Below are 22,140 nucleotides of genomic sequence, written 5' to 3'. Positions count from 1 at the left end.
TTGTTTTTTTCCTTCACTTTAAGAAATGGAGAGCCTTTCCAAATGAGGAAATAACATAGATGACTGAATGTTTGTGTTACTCCATATGGTTCTAGATAAGCATAAATCAGAATTCAGTTTTCAGTTTGAATGAAGAAAATACAGACTGGTTTCTATGGGCTTAGCAATTGTTGAAGACCTACATCACTTTGAAAGAGGAGTTTTTGTATTTCTTAACATTCATACTCTAAAAATGTGATTATGGAATTAGAAGGCTATATTTTGCCTTCCCTCTTGACTGTAACTCCTGCGGAATTTCACAATAACTGAATGTTCTTGCAGTTTGAAATCAGACTGGCAGTTCTGCATTCTGACAGCTAGACCAATTTTTTTTTTCCCCTGAAATTACTGAAACTGATTTCTTTTTATAGAGAAGAACTCTGAAGAACGGCACCACTACAGCTTGCTACTTTGCAACAATTTACACAGATACTTCTCTTCTTCTGGCTGACATCATAGGTAAGACTGCTGGAGTGTGTTTGGAGGGAGGTTGTGCTGGCTGCTGAAGGAAACAGAACTTGGCAGTTTTAAACTAGCAAGGGATGTGTTCTTCAAATAAATTGATTTTTTTTTAAATTATTTTTTTCTGTCACTCCAGCCCCATTAACTTTCACTTAATCACTTCTCTCCTACTGTTTGCTCCTTCTCTCTCTGCTTTTCATCCTGTTCTTCTTTCCTAAATCAGCTGCTGACTGAGCTTGAATGATGTATGCTGGAGTTTTTCTTCAGCTGCAGTCCTCTGCTGTTTCCAGCCTTTTTGCTGTTTGAGGATTAAAGGGCTGAATGACAACAGGTGCAGTGAGTGCTTTAATTTCCTGATACGCTGAAGTTTCATATAGAAATCAGCATAAAAAATTTCCATGCACCCTTCATCTCTTCCCTCTTTCTGTTCATGGTCACAGATGGCTGCTGTTTCTGTGGAAGTTTTATGTTTGTTGCAGGATTTCTTGAAGGACATCTCCTGCAGGAAAGTGATTAAATCAGAATCTCACCCAATATTTACCAGTCTTCCTGATTTTTGTAGGAAACCTAGGAATTTGAAGCCAATGCATTCATCAAATCAGACATCAAAGACAGGCAAAATAAATCCAACTTAGAAACATTTTTACAAGCTTATGCATTTTGTTTGTGTTACACCTGACTTCTCAATCCTGGTATTGATGAATCTCAATAAAGAGGCTGGAAGTAGCTCCAGCCACAAATGGGAGGCATGCTGGAGCCCTCTTTTCTTTTTCTTATGGAGAGAAGGTTTGTTGATGTCTTCTTGGCTTTTTCAGCTCAAAGTGCTCATCTGCTGGAGGACATAATCCATGAGTACCTTGAAGCATGAGTTCCTCATGCATCAATTTGCAGCAGTCATCTTCAGTCACTGCCATGAAGAATTTTGGTTGCGACCCTCAATTATAACTCAGAGTTGGATATTAATGTGAAAAGGGAGAACTCCTACTTATCTCATTTTTGGTTTAAAGTTTTCAAGTATAGCCCCACCTTGAAGATTCTTATCTTCAAATACCATGGATTCTCTTCATTTTAAGTGATGTTCTCAGGGGTGGAATTTACTATTTTGATTTCAATGCAGTCTTTGGGAGCAGTTTTTTAAGAGAAGCAGTAGTTTTGAATTTTATTTTCTTATCATCTCAACAGATAAATTTGGGCAAAGAGCATTTGTTGGCAAGGTCTGTATGGATATGAATGACGCTGTACCACTTTATAAAGAGACTACAGCTGATTCTGTTCAAGAGACGGAAAGGTAAGATGGTTAAAAGGATGGCACGGCCTTTAGAAGTAAGACATTTTAGTACATCTGAGACATGAGCATGGAGCTGATCAGGGATTTACAGATGTAGGAAGTGTTACTAGGAAGTGATCTTCCTGCAGTATTGTTTTCTATTGTTCTAGTGATTCATGCTTACCCAGCTGCTGCACTGCATATGCAGTTTCTCTGTGGCTCTTCCAAAGGGAGAAACTGCAGTGGCATGGTTTGGAAAGGACATATCTGTATTGTAGCCTGGCTTCTGCTTCCTCTTCACAGTTGTGTGGGGAGAAGTTATATGACCTGACAGGAATGGTGGGTTAGGGAATTGGTTCCTTTTCCCTCATTAAGTTCTTCTCCCATTAAGTTCTTCTTCTCATTAACTATTTCTCCTGTTTAGAATAAAGTTTGATTCCTAAAGTGGTAGGAATTGGCAGTCATAGATATTCTGTGTTCCTCTTTTCCTACAGTGTAACACCATTGAAAACACTCTAACTTGCAAATGAGTGGATGCAGGAGAATCAAGTAAAAACAATATGCATGGTGGATTTACTGTAGCTCAGAGGGGAATCCAGGACTGAAGCATGGGTGCCTGCTGACTCGGGTTTCCCATGTCTTCTGTGTCTACCCTCTGAAGATACTTAAACACCTTTGCTGGACATTTACAGCATACAGTTACATTCACAGCATTGAAATATGACTTTGCTCATGCTACTATTTATGCATCCTCGTAAATGTTTCAAATACCTTGCTGTAAGAGAAAATACTGAACAGTATTTTAAATCTCTTACAGCACTTCAGTAAAATTGCTAGCTTGTTTTTGCAAATCATACTGGAACAGTGTCATTAAAACTTAGAAACAGTAATAGGTTTCTAATGGTGTTTATATTTGAAGACATTTTAAAATTTATAGTATTAGTCATTTGTGCTGTGCTAATATTTGCTTTTATTTATCTAAATCCCTCTTTTTTTGTAATACGGTGAGTACTGATGAAGGGGCTTGAGACTGTCAGAACTAGCTGTGCCATTTTTAAAGTATCACAATGAGCTATATAGCTTTCCTTTAAGTACATTTCATGTCTTTGCTCCATTCTCATGAGGTTTGGTTAATAAGTGATGTTCTTCAGCAGTGGGTGAGAGTGTGCCACAGATACTCCACAGCCCTCTGGAGAAGTTTGCTTGTTGGTGGCACTCACCTAATCAGGCCTGAACCTCACCAATACAAGTTTAGAAGAACAACACAAAACCAAGATAAGAAATGTGATATATCATACCATCAGAAAGCTTTCAGTTCTTTGCAGTTAACCTATGGAAATATTTGTGTTGTATGCATGGAGGCAGTGTGCAATTCCAAGTGTTTCATTTCAGTCTGCCCTTCTGCTTTGAAGAGTACGGAAAAAAAAAGCTGATGAAATGAAAGCTAGAATACTGCATGTGCCACTGGTAACGGTCCACTTGGAAGAGGAAGACCCATGTCCAAACCCATTCTACAGAAGATGTTTGAACCTGAGCTTATTTCTTTATAGAGAAGTGTGCATACCAACGAAGTATCGATTGATTATGGCTAGGTTTTTCATTTTCAAAATAGTGCTGCTGACATTTAATGGATGTGTAAAGGAATGAAAATAACCATCCTGAGGTTTTGGATGATGCTTGTGTTGCAGTTTGTGATATAGCAAATATTCAGTTGACATATCGGATGAGTCAATAAGAAGAAAGACAGAAATCCAACTCATATTGTCTGGCGATGGCGTGAAAGTTCCTTTGCTCATTACAGAAACTGAGCATAGGTGTCACTTCCAGATGGTGATATGGCACCAGCACTGGTATTGTGAATCTAGCCTCCTGTATCATTTTCTTTTCCACCTGAAGAGAAATGTGATCCAGTGTTTGTTGTGACTAAATTGAGGGTATTCTTGGACTAAAATCTGTGATGTAAAAATTCAGAGGCCCTGTCCAATTTGGGGATTTTGTTTCCCTTCAAAGCCAGAGAGGATTTCATTTGCCCCACGTTGCTCCATGAACAGCCTTAACTATCCGTATTGGCAGTTTGGAGCTTTCTGTAGTTGTCCCTGAAGTAGCTTCTTTTATGTAAGAAAGTAAGTAAATCTGCAGTGTATTTTCTTTGATGTACAAGCATTTCCTGAAAATCAAGGGTTCAGTAAGTGGATGAGGATGTTTATAATTACTGTAAGCAACATATGAAATATGTCTGCATCTTTTAAAAGTGGTATTTAAATTCAAACTCTATTTATTTCTGGGACTGAAATTTGTGGATAGGTAAGATTTCTTTTTCTTTGAATTTGCAGCAGCACTGTACAGTTATATTTTCAATGAATTTACTGTAATGTATTTTGTTTCCAGTAAGAACTCAAAGTAATTACCACTTGTCTAATATTATTGTGAATGAAGAAGCTTTTGCATTTTCAGGATCAAATTCCTGTCTAGAATAATGTCTTGTGACTGTCCTGACGTGGTTGTGGTGCACATTTTTATGTAAACTGAGATTCTGGTCCAAATATTAACCTATGCCTCAAGTGTTCAAAAGGACATTTAAGTAAATATTTTCTGTTTTTTTCATAAATTATGATACAGATTACAGATGATATTTATAACAGCTTTTTTCTTTCTTTTTTTTTTTTTTTCCAATTCATTTTCAGGTTTGTTAGAGAGCTACTGGAAAGGCAAGTAAGTAGAGTTCTCCTATTCTATTCATACCTGTATTCAGAAAATGTTGTGTGCATACAAGAAATAGTTAATCCATTGACAGATTCTGCTGACTTCATGACAAATCAATAAATACACAGACCTTTCTGAGTAGCAGACAGAAGTCATCGTTCTGCAAAGTGTTCTGCAAGTCATGATGCTGTGAAATTGATTCATAGCAAGCAGATTCAGATTTGTCAGAGCACAAAAATGTAATGTTCTGTGAATTTTCTTTATTCACTTCAAACTGTTAAGCATCTGGCAGAGAACAGTTTTCTGTTAAGGAAGGGTGAAAGTCAGTCCCGAAGTCTCTGGCACGTAGCTAGATGAGTAATAGAAGTTTTCAGCAACAGGAAGCAATGTCTTTTCAGCACAGTTACTAATCCATTATCAAATCAGTATTTTGTGTCACCACGTCTTCCAGTGTGTTTCTAAAGATAGACACAGGCTGATGCTCCAGTATTGCAGTCAGGAGTACTACTTTTCATATCAGCCTTTTGTTCTTGATGGTTTAATTTGTTGTTAATTATATCTCTGCACATTTGAGGATAGACGCCTCAGGCTTAATATCTAGATCATGTATATTAATGAGTAGACTGAAGTGCAGATGCCTTGAGCTTGTTGTGTCTCAGAGATGGTATAAGAAATTGCAAGCCAAGTTACCACATACTTTCCTCTGCTGGTTCTATGTGCACAAGAAGGGGAGGTACTGCCAGTTTCTGAAGGCAGAGCTGCAAAGGCATTGTCTAACTCTTCATGACAGTTTTAACCCAGGAGAGCTAAAGTAGTCCAGGTAACCACTGTTTCCTCCTGTACAGTGTATCTAGTGGTGCCACTAATCATCCTATCTGTTCAGTATAGGGATGGTAGGAGCAGTTTGGTCCACTGCAAGGTGAGAGGAGAGGACCAAGCAAGCAAATGCTTTGGCTTTACATAACTTTGCAGTTTTACTTTACTAGCAATTTGGTGCTCACAGTTGAAGGACTCAAAAACAAATCTGGTTATTCATCTGGCTCATTTCTCATGATGAATGTGGACTGTGAGCAAATATGAAGAAGCATCCAGTGATTCTGCTGAAGTCTTGTAAAATCACTGGAGGAGAGAATTCTAATAAGAACTTCAATTCATTAAAGCTGTTTTCAGAGAAACCTTGATTCTCTTCTTGTGCTGACATTTCTGATAAAAATAAGAAAATGACTATAGTTTTATCCATATGTAGTAAGGAATGACCAGTAGATATTGTTATAATTCTGGTTGCTAATACGTATGAAGGATCACAGTCATGTCTTTTTAATATTTTCAGTATCCAAGGGTACTGCCCATAGTAACCCCCCGCTTTGGCCCTTCCTGCACAGAAGATTTGCTACGTGCACTTGGTGATTTAGCACAAACTCATGATCTCCATGTGCAGGTAAGTTGTGAGCTCTGCTTACAGTATAAATGTTGTGGGCAGAAACCATAATGACCAGCCAATTTAAAAAGTTTCCACAAGACAATTGAATGACATCGTTAACTTTTAAACTCTTCTTAAATTAAAATTGTAACGGTACTGTACAAGAGCACAATGACCTCTACAGTGCTCATAGCTTGAAGGATTCACAATTCATCTATCCCATATGGTGCATTAAATGGCAGACTGGCACAAAGTATTGTGAGTTAGAGCAACCCTTGTGTTGGTAAAGGTCACTGACTCTTGTCCAAGGTTGCACTGTCTGCTTCTCTGCCATCTGCTGTTTCTGTACAGGGCAGATGTGTAGAAGAGAATTCCTTATCTTTCTGTCTCAGTTACTCATCTTTTTTTTTTTTTTTTTAAAATCTTTTTTTAAAGCTGTTAATGTTCTAGAATTTCCTGTGTTTGCCTGACTTCTGTGGTACACTGCTATTCTTCTTTTACATCATGATCATAACTATCGTTTTATTTACTACTTTAACATCTGCCAAATACCTGATGATTTGCTATGTTACCAGACCACTGGGATGGACTATCCAAGCATATCTTCTCAAATGGGTTTTAAAGGAACAAATGGAACTAATTTTACAAGCATCTCTCCAATGAAAATAGAAACCTAAGTGCTATGTCTAACAATAGGCTTTACAAAGATTATTTTGTATCATTATGCACTTAGCAGCAGCAGGTTGCTCAGAAGTTTGAAATGTCAGGTTTAATGCTATTTAAAGAACTCACTGTTATTTATTTTCTTATTGCAGAGTCACATAAGTGAGACTGAAGAAGAACTCAAAGTTGTGGAGAATATGTTTCCTGCCTACCAGAATTACACAGATTTGTATGATAAAAACAAGCTGCTTACCAGCAAGGTAGCTGCATATAAGCTTCCACAAAACAGATTAGATTAATCTGTGTAGAATATATAAGCAGGTTAATTGTAGTTATCTGGAAAGTCTGTATTGTTCTGTCAACATAAGTGGTATGTGGGAGAAATTGTTTCTATGTTCTGCGTTGCACGAGTGTTAATGAAGGTACTGAAATTTTAGACAAACACATGCTTTACCTCAAATTATGGGAGAGAAACACTGTAGTATGCTTATGTGAATTTCTTGACTGTGAAGAAAAAGGGGACTGAGGGGTGTTTGTTGATGCTCAGCTGAACATGAGTTGACAGTGTGCCCAGGTGGCCAAGAGGGCCAATGGCTTCCTTCTGTATTAGAAATAGTGTGGCCAGCAGGAGCATGGAGGCAATCATATCCCTGTACTCAGCTCTGGTGAGGCTGCACCTTGAGTACTGTGTTCAGTTTTGGGCCTCTCACTACAAGAAAGACATTGAAGCCCTGGAACGTGTCCAGAGAAGGGCAACAAAACTGGTGAGGGGTCTGGAGCACAAGTCCTATGAGGAGCGGCTGAGGGAGCTGGGATTGTTTAGCCTGGAGAAGAGGAGGCTTGGGGGAGACATCATTTCACTCTACAACTTCCTGAAGGGAGGTTGTGATGAGGAAGGGCTTGGTCTCTGCTCCCAGGCAACAAACGGGACCTGAGGAAATGGCCGCAAGTTGTACCAGATGAGGTTTAGATTAGACATAAAAAAAAAACCTTTTTCTCTCAGAGAGTGTTCATGCACTGGAATGGCTGCCCAGGGAGATGGTGGAATCACCATCCTTAGTTGTGTTCAAGAGGCGTCTGGATGAGGAACTACAAGATATGGTTTAGTAGCTTGTGGTAGTAATGGTGATGGGAGGATGGCTGGACTGGATAATCTTGTAGGTCCTTTCCAAACCTGTGATTTTATGATTCTATGATTCTATGTTCCCTGAGCCTGTATCCAAGGATCTTCAGAGGACTGGGTGGAGACTAGGCACCACTGGTAATGTAGGACTGATAATTCTTTGGCAGTACTCCATTTTCCTCATATTTAAAATTTAAAATTTTCAAAGGCATGAAGGAAAGCTGGAAACTTGACAGGGATTAATGATTGAACTTCCCTTTTCTGTCTTTGAAAACTTGCACAAGCAGTATTAATTTTGTTCTGTTGCATTGCACTGTCCACAGTTTGTTTGTATCTATGTAGTAGAGGCGAAACTTGTGCCAGGAAAGATTGAGTCTCAATTCTGTCAAATGTTTATATCTGTAGCACTGACAGTGGTTACTTAAATGTGGGGTTACCAGTCACTCTTGATGCTAGGCTCTTTGGTGTGGAAGCATCCTATTAAATACAAGCATAACAAAACAACACTCTCCTCTCCCATGCCATCAGTACTAAGATAACAGATTTTTTTAATGATCTTTCTCAGGGCTGTGGCTGAAATATTTAATAGAAACATAGCATGATTTAAGTTGAAAAAGACCTTCAGGGACATCAAGTTCAGTCATCAACCTGATCTACCATCACTAAAGCATTATTGTCATGTCATATGTCTCTTAAATACACCAGGGATGGGGCCTTCACAATTTCCCTGGGCAGCTTGTTCTAGTGCTTGACCACGCTCTCTGTGAAGAAATTCATCCCAGTGTTCAAAAGTCAATCAAAACCTCCCCTGCTGCAACTTGAGGCTGTTTGCTTGCATCCTGTCATATGTTACCAGGGGAAAGAGACCAGCACTTTTGCTACATCCTCCTTTCAGATAGTCGCAGAGGATCCTCACCCTCCTTCTTTTCCAGACTAAATAACCTCAATTAAAATGAAATGACAGCTACCAAATCTTTGTCCTTAACTTAAGATGTGACTGTTCCCCCTGCTAGCTCAGTTTAATTTGAGCTTAATTAATAAAGAAGGCAAAGATACAGTGACACTAGTAGATGCTTAGCGAAAATAGTCCCAGTGCACTTGTCATTTTTATCATTAGATTACAGGGCCCAACAACTCTTGCCATATCGTATTCTTTTCTTTGAGTGGGTATTTGGCATATGAAGTAATCCAAAGTAGTCTGATCTAATAATTGTTTTATGTCCTTTTAAATGATACTATCACATTTCTCTGTTCAACATATGCAAAATATACTTACTTATAAAATCAGAAGCACAGGGCAAGAAAGCAAACATGGACACATAGCAATTAAGCTGGTTTGATTAAAAGAATATTTCAGATGCAGTCTACTTTGTTAAAAACTCTAGATGCAGTGGGACACGCATTAAATGTTCAGCATATACAGTCTTCCACTTCTTGTGGTAGTTGTGAATACACATAATAAAGTTGCAAGTGTTATGCTAAGTAGAGTGTTCTTGATTTTGTTTCATGCAGCTACTGTGTGACAATCACAGCTACCAAAAAGTACCGTAGCACCCTGTCTTTCTGTATAAATAAATGCATAATAGTTCAGGGAGCGATATGCCAAGCCTACTGATGCTAGTGAAAGCTCCCCTCCCCTCTTGATTTCAAGAGCTTCATACAATATGTGCATTTATTTCCCTTGCTGGTTGCAGGTGGCCTATTGGCTATTAAAAGCAATGCAGCAAAGATACACAGGTACTGAAGTAAATGCTACTTTGAGTAAAATTGGTGATTCTCTTTCTTTTTAGACAGTGATGGCTCATGCCTGTTATCTGTCTGAAGAAGAGCTGGAACTTTTTAATCTTCGAGGAGCTGCAGTTGCACATTGCCCTAGTTCTAACTTTTCGTAAGTTAATAAAAGAAGATGATGGTGTATGTTTGGATAGAGCTGTTTTTCACAGAGTACCCTCATTCCAACAGCAAGGAGTTTACTCTGGACTGACTTGTAATCTTTGAGTATAATCACATATGTATGAATATTTCTTGTTTAAAGCTTTATTTCTTATATCTGTTGTATTAATGGCAGATTCGGGCCAGCTTCCCTTTTGCCAAAACTACTTACTTATTTTTGCAAAATGGGAAGGTGCTGCATAGTCTTTCATATTTTAACTGCAGTGAGATACGGAGCAGTATATGACCAGGGAACTGTACTAAATGTTAAAATGTCATTTTGCTTTTAATGTGATTAGTATTATCTTGTTTGCCATGACTTAACTGGCACATGTGAAATGACCTCCCACCTTCATGGATTATATTTTATACCATATTTGGATTTTTTACACATATGTGCTGAGAGCTCATTTTCAGCACATAACTCTAAAACTATTTTCTCAGGAAACTAAAATTTTCTGTTGGGAAAATTTGCTTTTACTTTTAGTGTTTAAAGTCTGTCATCCAGATTTATGAATGTAAATGCTCTATTCTCATTTAGAAGACCTGATCCATCACGTGTACCCTGAGAACCCTTCTCATGAAACTGCCCTAAAACTCACCTCTTACTGAGTTGCAGAAACCAACCTTTCACTGTATGTATCACACAGAAAACATTTCTTGTTCCAATCCAGGTTGCGCAGTGGCATCTTAAACGTAAGAAAGGTTTTGAAGCACAATGTGAAGGTTGGCCTTGGCACAGGTTGGTAATTTGCTTTAAGAAGGGTCTCTTGTAGAAGACACAAAAACTTACCCTCATGCTTTTACTGGAAGTCAGCATGCCTCCAACTTGTGGACCTACTTTTTTATCACTCTCTGGAGGTGGTAAAAAAAATAAATTAAAAAATTGTGAAGTTTTGTTCCTTTCACAAGTGTGAGCAATGCCTGAATAACAGCTTTTCTGATTTTTGTTTGAGTTCTGCATTGTGCTTTATTTACCTGACCTTGTATGTAAGAACACGTGTTAGGAATCACATAATTAAAGACAGTGCATAGCACTACACTTGTTGTGTTCAACACCTCCTACGCTTTGTAACACTTAAGTAAAGCTCATAATAAATTACCAAAGTTGTTTCCAGAGTGTGTTTCTAAGTTTCTGATCCCTTCTAGATGTTGCTGGTGGATATTCAGCTTCTATGCTTGATGCAATCAGGAAAACGGTGATAGCATCTAATGCCCTTAAAATTAATAAAGTGAGTGAAGCAGGACTAACTCTTAAAGAAGCTTTTCAACTAGCAACTCTAGGAGGAAGCCAAGGTAAGAATAAATTTACTTATGATATGCATTGAAAGCCACCCCTGTTTTTGATATGATGTCTCTATGTGTATAAAGGTGACTGAAACTCAAGGATTTCCTAATTCCAGAATGAAGTTCAAAACACGTTTTTTTGGGCAGAGATATTCTTCTGTTTCATAACAGTACCATGATCATGGCAGTAATACGCTTCTGTAAATATTGATAGTTTAATAAAAGCATCTTAATGATTTTCTAGGGCTGTACATTTTCTTTGAAAGAACCTTAAGCCCTTATTCATTGGTGCTTGTAACTTTGTCACACCAATTAGAAAGACTCATGGATGGTTTCCATTCCTAGGTACTCTCAGGTGTTTTTTTGTCTGGGCTCTTAAGTTTACAAGAAAAATTGTTTTATGTGCTGGTTTTGAATTGTTCTATTACTTGCAAGGGTAGAATATAAATTATTAGTACAACCTTCCAGTACCATTGCTAAATACAATTCAGGGAAAGTTAAATTAAATTTTTTTCTTACCATAACTTGATTGCTGAAACTCTAAATGCTTGTCACCCTCTTGTGTTTATTCTAAAAATTGCATTCTGCTCACAAATGTAAAAAGAATACATCATATTTAAACATTTTTAATGTACTGTGAAGTTCTTGGCATGCACTACTTATAACTGAATTTCCTCTGTCAGATGGGAGCTATATGAAAGCAAGTGGACAAATTCTTTGCAGAAATTAACTTTTTTGATAACTTAGTTTAACGCCTGAATGTTGGAAAAGCAGATTGAATATGCAGATGATTTAACAACTTCAGACTATCCTGAATTATTTACAAGAAGCCTCAAATGTCTGTGTTAAGGTATTCCTTCCCGCCCTCCCTCCCCCCCCCCTTCACTTTGGGTGAAACTACTGATTTTCAGTGTTTGTGCACCTAAGAAGCAGAGACTGCAGTGATGCTTGGATTAACAAAGCTGGATAACAGACTGTAAGATAAGTCTGACAGCTGGGCATGGGACCAGCATACCTGGATGCAGCATTTCTGTCACCATACTGTTCTTGGTTGTTATTAATTACCCATAGTCATCCTCTCAGCACAACTTGTCATTATCTACTATTGTAAGATGTCTATACAACCTGCCAAAGATACTTATGCTGTTTTATAAACACAAACAATTAAATCTTTGGCTTCTTTAGCAAGGTGAATGTTATTATATACATTGTTATTTCTTTTACTTCCTCTCACTGCCTCTTATAGAACTTCAGTATTTTGGCATTGTTAGTAATTATTATTCCGCTTTTAACAGCTAGTTGTCTTTATGTAGGATCTGCAATGACACAAAATCAGACGACAATATTCAAAAAACAAAAATTAAAAGAAAGGTTGCAATTGTTTCCCAGATTTCTTTTACCCTTTAATGATGCCTTTCACAAGTTCACCAAAATAGGCATGATTTTAAGGAACAGTTGCTTAAAAACGCTGCTGACCTACTTACTTTACTTGCTTCCATGTTTTTTTCCATGCATTCATCTAAATTCTTGCTTTTTTAAAAATCACGAACACCTGAGGTAAGTCCCTAGCTGCTTCCATATAACAGAAAGAGACTTGTGCCAAGGATCTGTGCAAAAGCTTGTTTTCTCTCTCAGCTCTAGGACTGGATGATATTATTGGGAACTTTGAGGTTGGCAAAGAATTTGATGCACTGCTGATCAACACTAAAGCCTCAGACAGCCCTTTCGACTTGTTCTCTACTGATACCTTTGAGGTAACCTGATCATGATTAATGATCCAGAAAATAACTGGAAATAATGTAGCAAAGGTCTGTGTTATAGCCGGTGTGAAAGTCTCTTCGTGGCTGTTCCAGTAACAAGAATTGTGTGAACTGCCCTACTGCTGTCTGTAATTCAGCCCAAGAGGTGCAGAGGTGTTTTTATAAGGTTTCTGTCCTCAGTGGCAGGCACAGTTATGTCAGTTTGAGGGGAAATACATGTAGCATGTCAATGCACAGATTGTTAGAGCTGGCTGATCGTTAGAGCTCACTATTTGCAGTACCAAAGCACTGCCATAAAGAAAAAGCAACTTATTAATGTTCTGAATTCACACTCAAGAATGGCAAGCTGTTCCTAGTTAAAGGCTGAACTACCATGGCTTCACTAGGACTGTAAACTGGAGGAAGAGCTAAAGATAACTAATCTGAGTTCAGAGCACAGCTTTTTTGCAACATATGAGAACATTTCATGTTAGATAGTGGAGACACTTTCTCAAACAGATTTTTGTATGATCAAAAAAATTCAGTGAACAGCAATAACTTGAATTTACTGATGAGGCCAGATGGCTATCACTGTCTCTATTTACCTAGAAACGTGTGCATAACTGGATGAGGTAATTTTTTTCTTATTCTGTTTCAGCTACAAGAATTTGGGTTAGATTAAATTCCGTAATTCAAAATCTTGTTCCTAATTCAAATAGTTCCAGAACGAGTTATTTTTAATATCTGTCTGAACCTTTTTAGCTAAATTATCAGTTCCTAGGACTAAAAAACTTGCTTAGAATTGTGTCTTATTTTCCTATAAGTAAATAAATTGGAGAGCTTATTATTGTTTCACTTATATTTTTGTTTATGTTGTCAGACTTGTGCAATATTTCCTTTCAGACACATACAGCTTCTTTGATAAAAATCAATTATGCAAAAACATGTAGACTAAGTTTGTTTTAATTTCATTAGCATATTTACAAAAACTATTCTTATCAGTTGTTTCAGATTTTAAATAATTTTGATCTGGGACTGTAAATATTGCTTGTTGAATGTTTTTCTTCTGTTTCTCACAGGACTGTCTCCAGAAGTTCCTCTATCTTGGTATGCTCAAAATATTCCTGTATTATTGTATATGTCTCTGTTCTTCTCGCAGTGTGGAGGTTGCTTTACATTCATTTCAAACTGCTTGGTAAAAATTGTGTAGTATAATTTTTGTTCTTTCTGACATACTAAAGCATGCAGTTTGACATGAGTGGATACACAGGCTTAGCTGCCGGATTTGTAACCACAGTTTTCTTCATCTGTGGCATGAGCTAGATTGTTATTCACGGTAAAGTAGCATTGACTTTTTTTATGCGTTGCCAATCACCAGTTCAGAACAAACAACTTATGCAGGTCATTTGCTCTTGTAGTACGTGACTGGTACTGCCACCTGTTACCTACATTAGTTGAGACAATCTGCAGCAACTGTCACTGTATAGATGTATACTTACAGGTTTTGTGTCTACTGAATTGCATTTGAAAGGCCTGGACAGCAGGCCTGGAACCAAAGGTTACCTCTGGATGAATCTCACAACTGAGCGTTATATGCCATCATCCTTGTCTGATCACTACCAAAATGTTTATGATCATTAGCAAAATACGTATCTCGGACAAAAGATCCTGTCAGCAAGAGATGTAGCTTAGATAAAGTGTTTTGTTGTGTTCACGTTCCTTGTTTAGAAGCCTGGTGTCAAGGCCTACTTGTACACAGACTTCCTTGATTTCTCTTTGAGCTCTGACCAGGCTTGAGGTAGAATCCAGAGGGTGAATGAAACCAGATGTTTCTGCCTAATCCTCATGTAAACTTGTTTATTCAACTACATAAAAATGGGCCCTCTTGTAGCAAAGTTGGAGACCTCACCTATGCATAGACACACTGTGTAGGACCTCCCAGTTTCTGGGAAAGGCTCTCCACATCCTCGCTGCAACCAGGGCTCCCTAGTGACTGCAGATCCGGATGATGGTAAAGTATTAGGGCAGTTGGGGATGTATCTTTCTTAATCACTGTTGCTATCCTCATGCAGTAATGGTTAGGTGTATTGTCTTGTTCTGTATTATTCTTGCCGTATCATTTCACTTATCTCAGTGCTTTAAACTTAAGATAAAGGCATTTCTGTAACTTGTCTGTAAACTTTGTGCTGATCATCTCCACTGGCAAAACATAAATAGATACAAAATACGCGACTCAACTGCAGCAGCTGAATGCTGCGTTTATTTCTTAAGATAAATGATGGTAGTCCATTGATCTTTGTTGTATTTATGGTTAAATACTCAGGGAAATACACTTTCTCAGTTTTAAGAAATGAATTTAGGTTACTGAAAATTGTATATTCCAAAACTAATTCTGAGGATTGTAACATTTCAGTTACTTAAATCAGTGCAGAGATTTATGTGCAAATCTCTCTTCTGTTATTTCAGGTGATGACCGGAATATTTCTGAAGTGTACGTGGCTGGGAAGCAAGTGGTTCCTTTTTCAAGTTCAGTATAAATCCATTCCCCTTTTGCAAAATGTTCTGCTGATTACTCTGTATCTGATTTGGAAAATATTTGTTTAAAACAGTGCCTGATCATTTTGGAATGACACCTCATTTCTGTTTCAAATCTTGCAAATTTGAAAAATTCTGTTAGACCTTTCAGGAATTGTGTGACCAACATTGTCACAGTTCTAAGAGAAAACAAACTTCTAAATTTGTCTGTAAAAAAAAAATAACATGTGCATGGACAAGGAGTTTGGTAAGATTCTTACTTCAATAAATAATTGGTGTTCCTTTCAGTTATACCATAGAAAGTATTAAGAAGAGCAAGGAAGCTCTCACTGCCTGTATGGTATTTTAGTTGAAAAAATGGCCAGTGCAAGTAAATTGTTCTTGCAAATAATGAATGTCACAGAAGAATGTAATTTCCTTTATATTATCACCAAGTATGGAAAAATTAGTGGCATTTGGGGGCATTTGATAGTGTTTTTCATTTTTGTTTATCCATGTGGTTAATTTTAAAATACTGACTTCTTTTAGAACATAAGAAGTGTCTATCTATACGTAACTAAGAGTTCTGATTATCATCTAGCTCAGGTTTGTCATAGTAGTCAGATAGAAGAGAACTGGTGGAAGAAGAAAGTAAAAAATACACAACTGGTCCAAGAGCTGCAAGTAAAGGAAGACTGCACAGTTCTGTGATGCTATAAGCTGAAGCAGCATTTTCCTAAATGTTGCTCTGGCATCTGGAAGCAGTCTGCTCAATCTTCCACTGCTTCTATATCCATTTGACTAAATCTGCTTCAGCTAGGCAACCACTGAATGAAACTTGTGATAACCCAAAGGCAAGTCTGGAGATGCCTGAGTGGGCTTCTCTGTGGCAGAAAATGAATGGATTCTTTTGGACTAGTGGGAGTGCTTCCTCTGGTTCAGCCTGTTGTAGAACCTTACCAAATTCATTTCCTCCTGACTGTTTAGACTATGAGTGATAACGGTTTCCCTTCTCCTTTCTGTAGCAGAATTGGGTAGGTTTAAAACAAAACCCGCCAGAAACAGACTGTCTCTGGCTGTTACCGCCTTTCACTTGAGGTGTAATTCCTTAATGAAAGAAGCAATTCAGCTTTAATGTGCTTTTTCCTTTTAGCACTGGAACAGTAACTACAGCCCTGTACAATGCTAGGTAAAAAATGTGCCCTTTTAATTTTGGTAGTCTGTGTTCTTAAAAAGTCTATTTTCCTACTTGTTATTACAGCTTTTTTAAATTGCAAGATTAGTTTGAGAATGGGGATACTTCTTGTTTCTTTATTATGGTTGTGTTTTTTTGTTGTTTTATTTTGTTTTGGTTGTTTTGCAGTGCAAAGGATATAAGCTTTAATGTTAGTGTTAGTGGAGACAATATTGCACTACCTGCTATACATACTTCTTGAGTATGGTTTTAAGGCCTGCTTCAAACACCTTTGATTTTGATGTGCTTTATTTCATACCTTTATCTATCTGTCTGATGATATAAAGGCACAGCACTTCCCTGTGCTTCTAGAACAAGAGAGGTAACTGCATGAACATCTAAATTTCTGTCTGTATAAGGGAACGTTTGGTCTGACATCACTAACAACTTGCTCTGACTTAAAGCTTTGTCAGAGCTTACACACTGTGCAGGTTATGACTACATGAGATAGTATAGTGGAAACATAACCTAGACTAGGCAAAGAACCTGGAATCTTTTTCAGTGTTTGTGTTTTTTATTTATTGTTTGTTGTTGTTGTTGTTTTGCTGTCACGGAGTAGCCCTACTGCACAGCATGGTATTTTGGCTTGCATATGCCACCCTAAAGCAGCTGCACTGCTTGCTCATTTAGAGCTAGCTCAGGTAATTTCAGATGGCACTGCTCTGTGCCATATGTTTGCCGAGTTACACTCTTTGTTTCCATTATGTTCAACCATTGCTAAGGCTTTAGGATTAGAGATTTAAAGATTAAGATTTCATATTCCATCAGGGTGTCATAAAAGTTTTGTTTTTCACATATCCCTGTAACCTACATAGTAGCAGACTTTCTTTGCAAATACAGCCTGCAGTTCTTTAACTCAGATTCCTGATTCAGGGAGCGTTTTTCCTCATGAATTTTGACATGAATTTAATTGACCAAATTTCACATTCCAAAACCAAAGAACTGTGAGAGACATGTTTTAATCCTTCAGCTACTGTCTGAAACTATTCTTAAGGAGTTGCATGGTTTGCAGCTTTGACTTTCCTGCAGGAATGTATTCTGGGATAGAGAAAGATGACGCAGCCTTGTGTACTATGTATGTTCATGGTGTAGTACTTTGCTTCCAGAGCTATGAATTATATCAGCACTTTTATTTTAGTGATAGTCTAAGCTGTGCTTGACTTTAGTACTATTTTGTGGTAGTGTTAAGAATGTGATTCAGTGTTTGTTTCAAATATATGGAGAGAGGGAGGGGATGATTATTTGCAAACTAGGAGTACAGAAAAAAAACTTTAACAATCTCACCACTGACTGCTGGTGGCCCAATTACAAAGGGGCTCTCTAGAATATCTGCTGGGAATAACTTCTGGCTTTGAATATTGGCATCTCATAAGAGTTTGGCTCTTGCTAAATTCCAGGACAAGGCAGGAATTCAGATTCTTGATTACTGCTTTTCTGACTACCCAGACTTAGAAACAGAGAATCAATGTTCCAGAATCTCAGCAGGGGGAGGAACACTGCCCACAAGTAGTAGTGTCATGGGCTTTCTGCAGCACTGTACATTGCTGGTGACAAGCCTGAATTTGGTTAGAGGGAGCCAGTGGAAGAACTGATACAGCCGTGTAAGAAACACACTGGAAGGTGTCTTCAAAAGTAGCATCTAAATAGAATTGAATGATGTAAAAATACTGTAAAGCCAGGGAAAAGCTCCTTAGAGGTAGACCCAGACCTTTCCATAGAAGGTAGCTTACACATAGAAAGAGACTCCTTTAAGGAGATACAGAGGATGTAGTACTCAGACTTCTCTGAAGCCATTTTGGGGAAGGATCCTGCTGTGAAGTATTTATTAGCCCTCAGGATTCTTTGGCAATGTGCAGATTGCCAAGATGCTTTGTGCAGTTGGAGAATATCAGTAGGTGAAAGCAGTAACTGCTGAGACTTGTAGCTCTGCACCAATGCCTACATATGGTCTGATTCCTTGTACTCCACTACATATGTGGTTTGAAGCAAGCCAGGTCATTGGTGCAGACTCTTACCATCTCTGTTAGAGGCTGTATTTGGTGTGTGACTGCACCTCCAGTGTAGCTTCCTCCAAGAGAAAATTTTGTTGTATGCCAAAACCACACTGCAAGCAGAAGCAGTGTTCAGTTATTGGTGTGTAAACGCTACAACTGTCTCAAAAAAAAAAAAAGCTAATGGACAGTATTCCCCCTCCATATTCGCTGGCATAGAAGACAAAGCAACTTCTTTTCTCCTCCTTCTTTCATAATAATAATAATAATAATAATTTTAAAAAAATAATAAAAAAAAACAATAAAAATAAGGCAACCATACACTATGGGGGCATGACTAAGAAGAAGAAAACATCAGGATAATTTTCAGTCAGCATAAACTGACATTGTGCTACTGACATAAGATAGAGCCTCTGGAAAAATGTACATGCAGCTGTTTCCAGATGTCAGTCCCCATTAGTTCTCTTGACAGATTGTGGATGAGATCTTTATTTTTGATGTCTCTTTGTGTTCAGTGTCAGCCCACCATTCAGACAGAGAAAAATAAGGGTAATTTGTGGAAAGCTTGCTTGTTGGGACAGTATGCTTAATGTGTTCTATGTTCGGATGAGCACTTATTTATTATAAATGGAGTGTATTTGAATTACTTTTATATGTTGATCTCATTGTGTCACTTTAGGTTTTGATTATTAATGAAATGCGAGTAAGTATCGCTTATGCATTATGCAGCGTTATTTGAATTATTCATGTGTGGCAAGTGGAGTTCTGCACTTTAAAATGTTGGCTTGGCCTGGTGTTTATATTTATTCTGTGCTTTTATGCAATCAGAAAGCTTTATGGGGGAAAAAACTATATTTGTTCTTTGTGCTGAGCATTTTCATTATTGTAAGTGGAATTCATTTCTAAAAGAAATGTTAAAACGACCCCTTTTATAAGTCTGTACCTAATTATGCACTCATGAGTGAAACAACTATAATGGTTTTGTAAAATCTGACATGAATAGCAATGTTACACTTTAAAAATATTTACAGAAAAATAATTTTTTAATCTAATTATGATTATGCAGTGCAGATTAGTAAAAGTTAATTAGTCTTGCTATGTATCTTCAAGTCCACTGAGCAAAGACTATAACTTTTTCTGATTATGCATTGAAGAAGAGTATGAATGCTTTGAAAAACAAAATATTTAGATTCTTTCAGAGAATAGCTCGTTTTAATATGAAATTACATTAGCAAAAGTACTCAGAGAAATCGTAAAATTTTTTTTTTCAACATTTCCATAAACAACCTGTAACAGATAAGTTGGGCAGCTTTTAAAATTATACTGGATTGGTATAAATATGTACTCTTGCATTATGTGCAGTCCTGTGCTTAGCACTGAGCAACTCATCTCTAAGGAGATGGTGCACAAGTGGAAGGAATTCAGGAAAACTCAAGGGACATGGGAAATTTGAGAAGGGACTGTGAAAAAATATAACTTGAAAAGGCAGCAGAATGCAAAATAATGCAAAGCAGAAAGAAGCTAGATCAGAGAAAGTCATGCAGACACAATGACAAGCTAATGAAGTTTTAGGTGGGTAATGCTAAGGAAAGAAAAAAAATTTCAGGCACAGTTCTGTTAAATCACAGACTTGATTTCTTCAGAAAGTCATTAAGGCCCAGGGACAGAACAAATTTCCAGAGGGAAGCAGCTATTTATATGCTTAAGTTACCATGGCTAATTGTGATGCTTTTCCTCTCTCTCAAACTCTACTTCAAGATTTAAACTAAAGCTAATTGCAACAACTCCAAAAGAAACCTAATATAATATTATGTTTTATCCAATGAAACATGAAGACGTCCTGGCATTCAGCAGGTCAGATAGTAAAGTTGACCTTAGGGGGAGCACCTGTACTGCCTCATGCAACATCCCCTGTCACATGCCTCATGGTGCAACTATGACAGAGTTCAACAACACAGGAATGCAAGCCTCTGGCATAACCAGAGTCCCTGCAAGTAAGCTGATTCAGTTATCAAACTGTTTTGAAGTTCAGAACGCACAGAGAGTGCAGCACATTTTAAATTGCACAATCAGCTTGAAATGTCAGTTCACTGCTTAAGAGTGATCTCACATGTACTAGGAACTTTGTCCTAAAGCTTATTTTTGAGCCCTGTTAATATGTGTAAAACAACTCCCACTTATTTCAACAGAAAAGCCAGCAAATGGCATCTGCTGGGCTCTATTTACAACATAAACAACAGCAAGAAAAGCAGCTCTTGGGAGACCAAAAGGGCATCAGCAACAATCTGTTGTGTAAGGTTAATAAAACAGTTAGTTTTCCTCGAAAGGCTGAGCAGTGGCTTTGGAGGCTATTTTCCAGGAAATTTCAAGAAAAACTTTTTTTCTTGGAAAGTGTCCTAAGCAGGAGTGGGGTGCTGCAAGCCATGAGATCCTCTGTGACTTCTGCAGAGGCAGTGATTTGTGCAGACATAAACACAACAGTTGTGCCTAGAGTCATCCTTTCTTTCTGCTCAAGACTTAGACTTGTTTATTTGGTTTGTGGTTTCTCACGGACTTCATTCTAGTTGGAAAATAGCTAGGGTGAATGAATACAGTTGTGCTTGAAAAGCAGTCTCATAGCCACCCACCTAACACTTAAAAGATCTGCCCCATCAGAAAAGTATTATGCAGCTTGTGGGCTCAGTGTTTTGGCTTAATGATTTGAGTCAGCTGGTAACAAACACAGCCAAGACCAGAATGTAAACTGTGAGCAGCTGACATAAACAGAAATATATTTTACCTTGGTCTGCACTTGAGCTGCTGAAAGCCTTGATTAGCCACAAGACCTTAGGCGCCTTCAAATAAAAAACTGAGCCTTCACTAGAAGGGACCAATATTTCTGTTAACTAAGCTTTTTATTTCTGTGTCTGGCTGATCTCTGGCTTTTGAGCTGAGCTGTGTGTCCCTTAAAAGCTTTTGCTGAAGGAGGTTTTAAAAAGTGGTTACATGTTCTTGTTATCTGTTAAAGACAGCAGCAGGGATACTGTCAACCATTGCTTCAATAAGAGCCTTCTTTCCCCAGAGGAGAAATGACGTCTCAGTGGAGTGAGCTTTTCTGATTCTGGTCCTTGGTTTTGTCAGCTTGTCACCTGTTTGTAGGTTCTGGTTGGTTCTTTTCTGAAAAATGTCTATCTGGAGTTAGGCTGTTGAATTCCTCCTACCTGTTCTGCTCATGTGTAATTTCAAGAAAGAGCAATGTATTTGGAAAAAATGGTATACGTGATTTCCTTTGTTCTGCTTGTTTTTGATCATGCTAAATGGGAATTGATGTACTGTTGAAACAAAATAAAGTGGCCTTGTGTTTACACCAGCTTTCATCTGTTTCTGTGTTTGACTTTGGAGAACAGAAAGTGAGGGTGGCAAGGTGAAAATTTACAATGAAGACAGTAATACATGGCAAGGTGTAAAAGAAGCACAGTGTGTACCTGCTCCCCGAGGAACTCAGGCACACCCACTGTAGTGGTTTGTAAACTCTGTTTCATATTGTGACATAATTTTAAGGGGCTTTTTCCAGACTCAGAACTCTTTAAACATTTATTGTAGTTTTATTACCAGACTATCTGGATTGTTAAATCAAAGCAAGTGCTTCTGCAACATTTTTATTATTTTGTGTACAAGCAGACTATCCTGAAATACGTTCTTCTTGTGCTTGGCAGCAAGCACAAGCTCACATCTCCTTTCATGTATTTTTCCTCACTTTCCTACTTTTCAAGGCTAAGGCAATAGA

General features: G+C 37.8%; 1 protein-coding gene across 2 annotated transcripts in view; it reads left to right on the top strand.

Annotated features, from left to right (window-relative positions):
* Nucleotides 1-21,723, top strand: part of GDA (guanine deaminase) — a 31,432-nt gene extending 9,709 nt beyond the window's left edge. For both annotated transcript variants that reach the window (XM_015849128.3, XM_032441247.2), the window contains exons 4-14: nucleotides 411-498; nucleotides 1,684-1,789; nucleotides 4,453-4,480; nucleotides 5,802-5,909; nucleotides 6,707-6,814; nucleotides 9,468-9,565; nucleotides 10,284-10,351; nucleotides 10,759-10,905; nucleotides 12,532-12,650; nucleotides 13,715-13,742; nucleotides 15,102-21,723. In XM_015849128.3, coding sequence (XP_015704614.2) covers nucleotides 411-498; nucleotides 1,684-1,789; nucleotides 4,453-4,480; nucleotides 5,802-5,909; nucleotides 6,707-6,814; nucleotides 9,468-9,565; nucleotides 10,284-10,351; nucleotides 10,759-10,905; nucleotides 12,532-12,650; nucleotides 13,715-13,742; nucleotides 15,102-15,172 — 969 coding nt within the window. In that variant the 3' untranslated portion in view covers nucleotides 15,173-21,723. The remainder of the gene's footprint in view (nucleotides 1-410; nucleotides 499-1,683; nucleotides 1,790-4,452; nucleotides 4,481-5,801; nucleotides 5,910-6,706; nucleotides 6,815-9,467; nucleotides 9,566-10,283; nucleotides 10,352-10,758; nucleotides 10,906-12,531; nucleotides 12,651-13,714; nucleotides 13,743-15,101) is intronic.
* The last annotated feature ends 417 nt before the right edge of the window (nucleotides 21,724-22,140 follow it).

This window comes from Coturnix japonica, chromosome Z (assembly GCF_054131305.1).
Source record: "Coturnix japonica strain WE chromosome Z, WE-NBRP24, whole genome shotgun sequence".
NCBI lineage: Eukaryota > Metazoa > Chordata > Aves > Galliformes > Phasianidae > Coturnix > Coturnix japonica.
The sequence above is the reverse complement of the archived record's forward strand: the minus strand, read 5'-3'. Positions and strand labels throughout refer to the sequence as shown.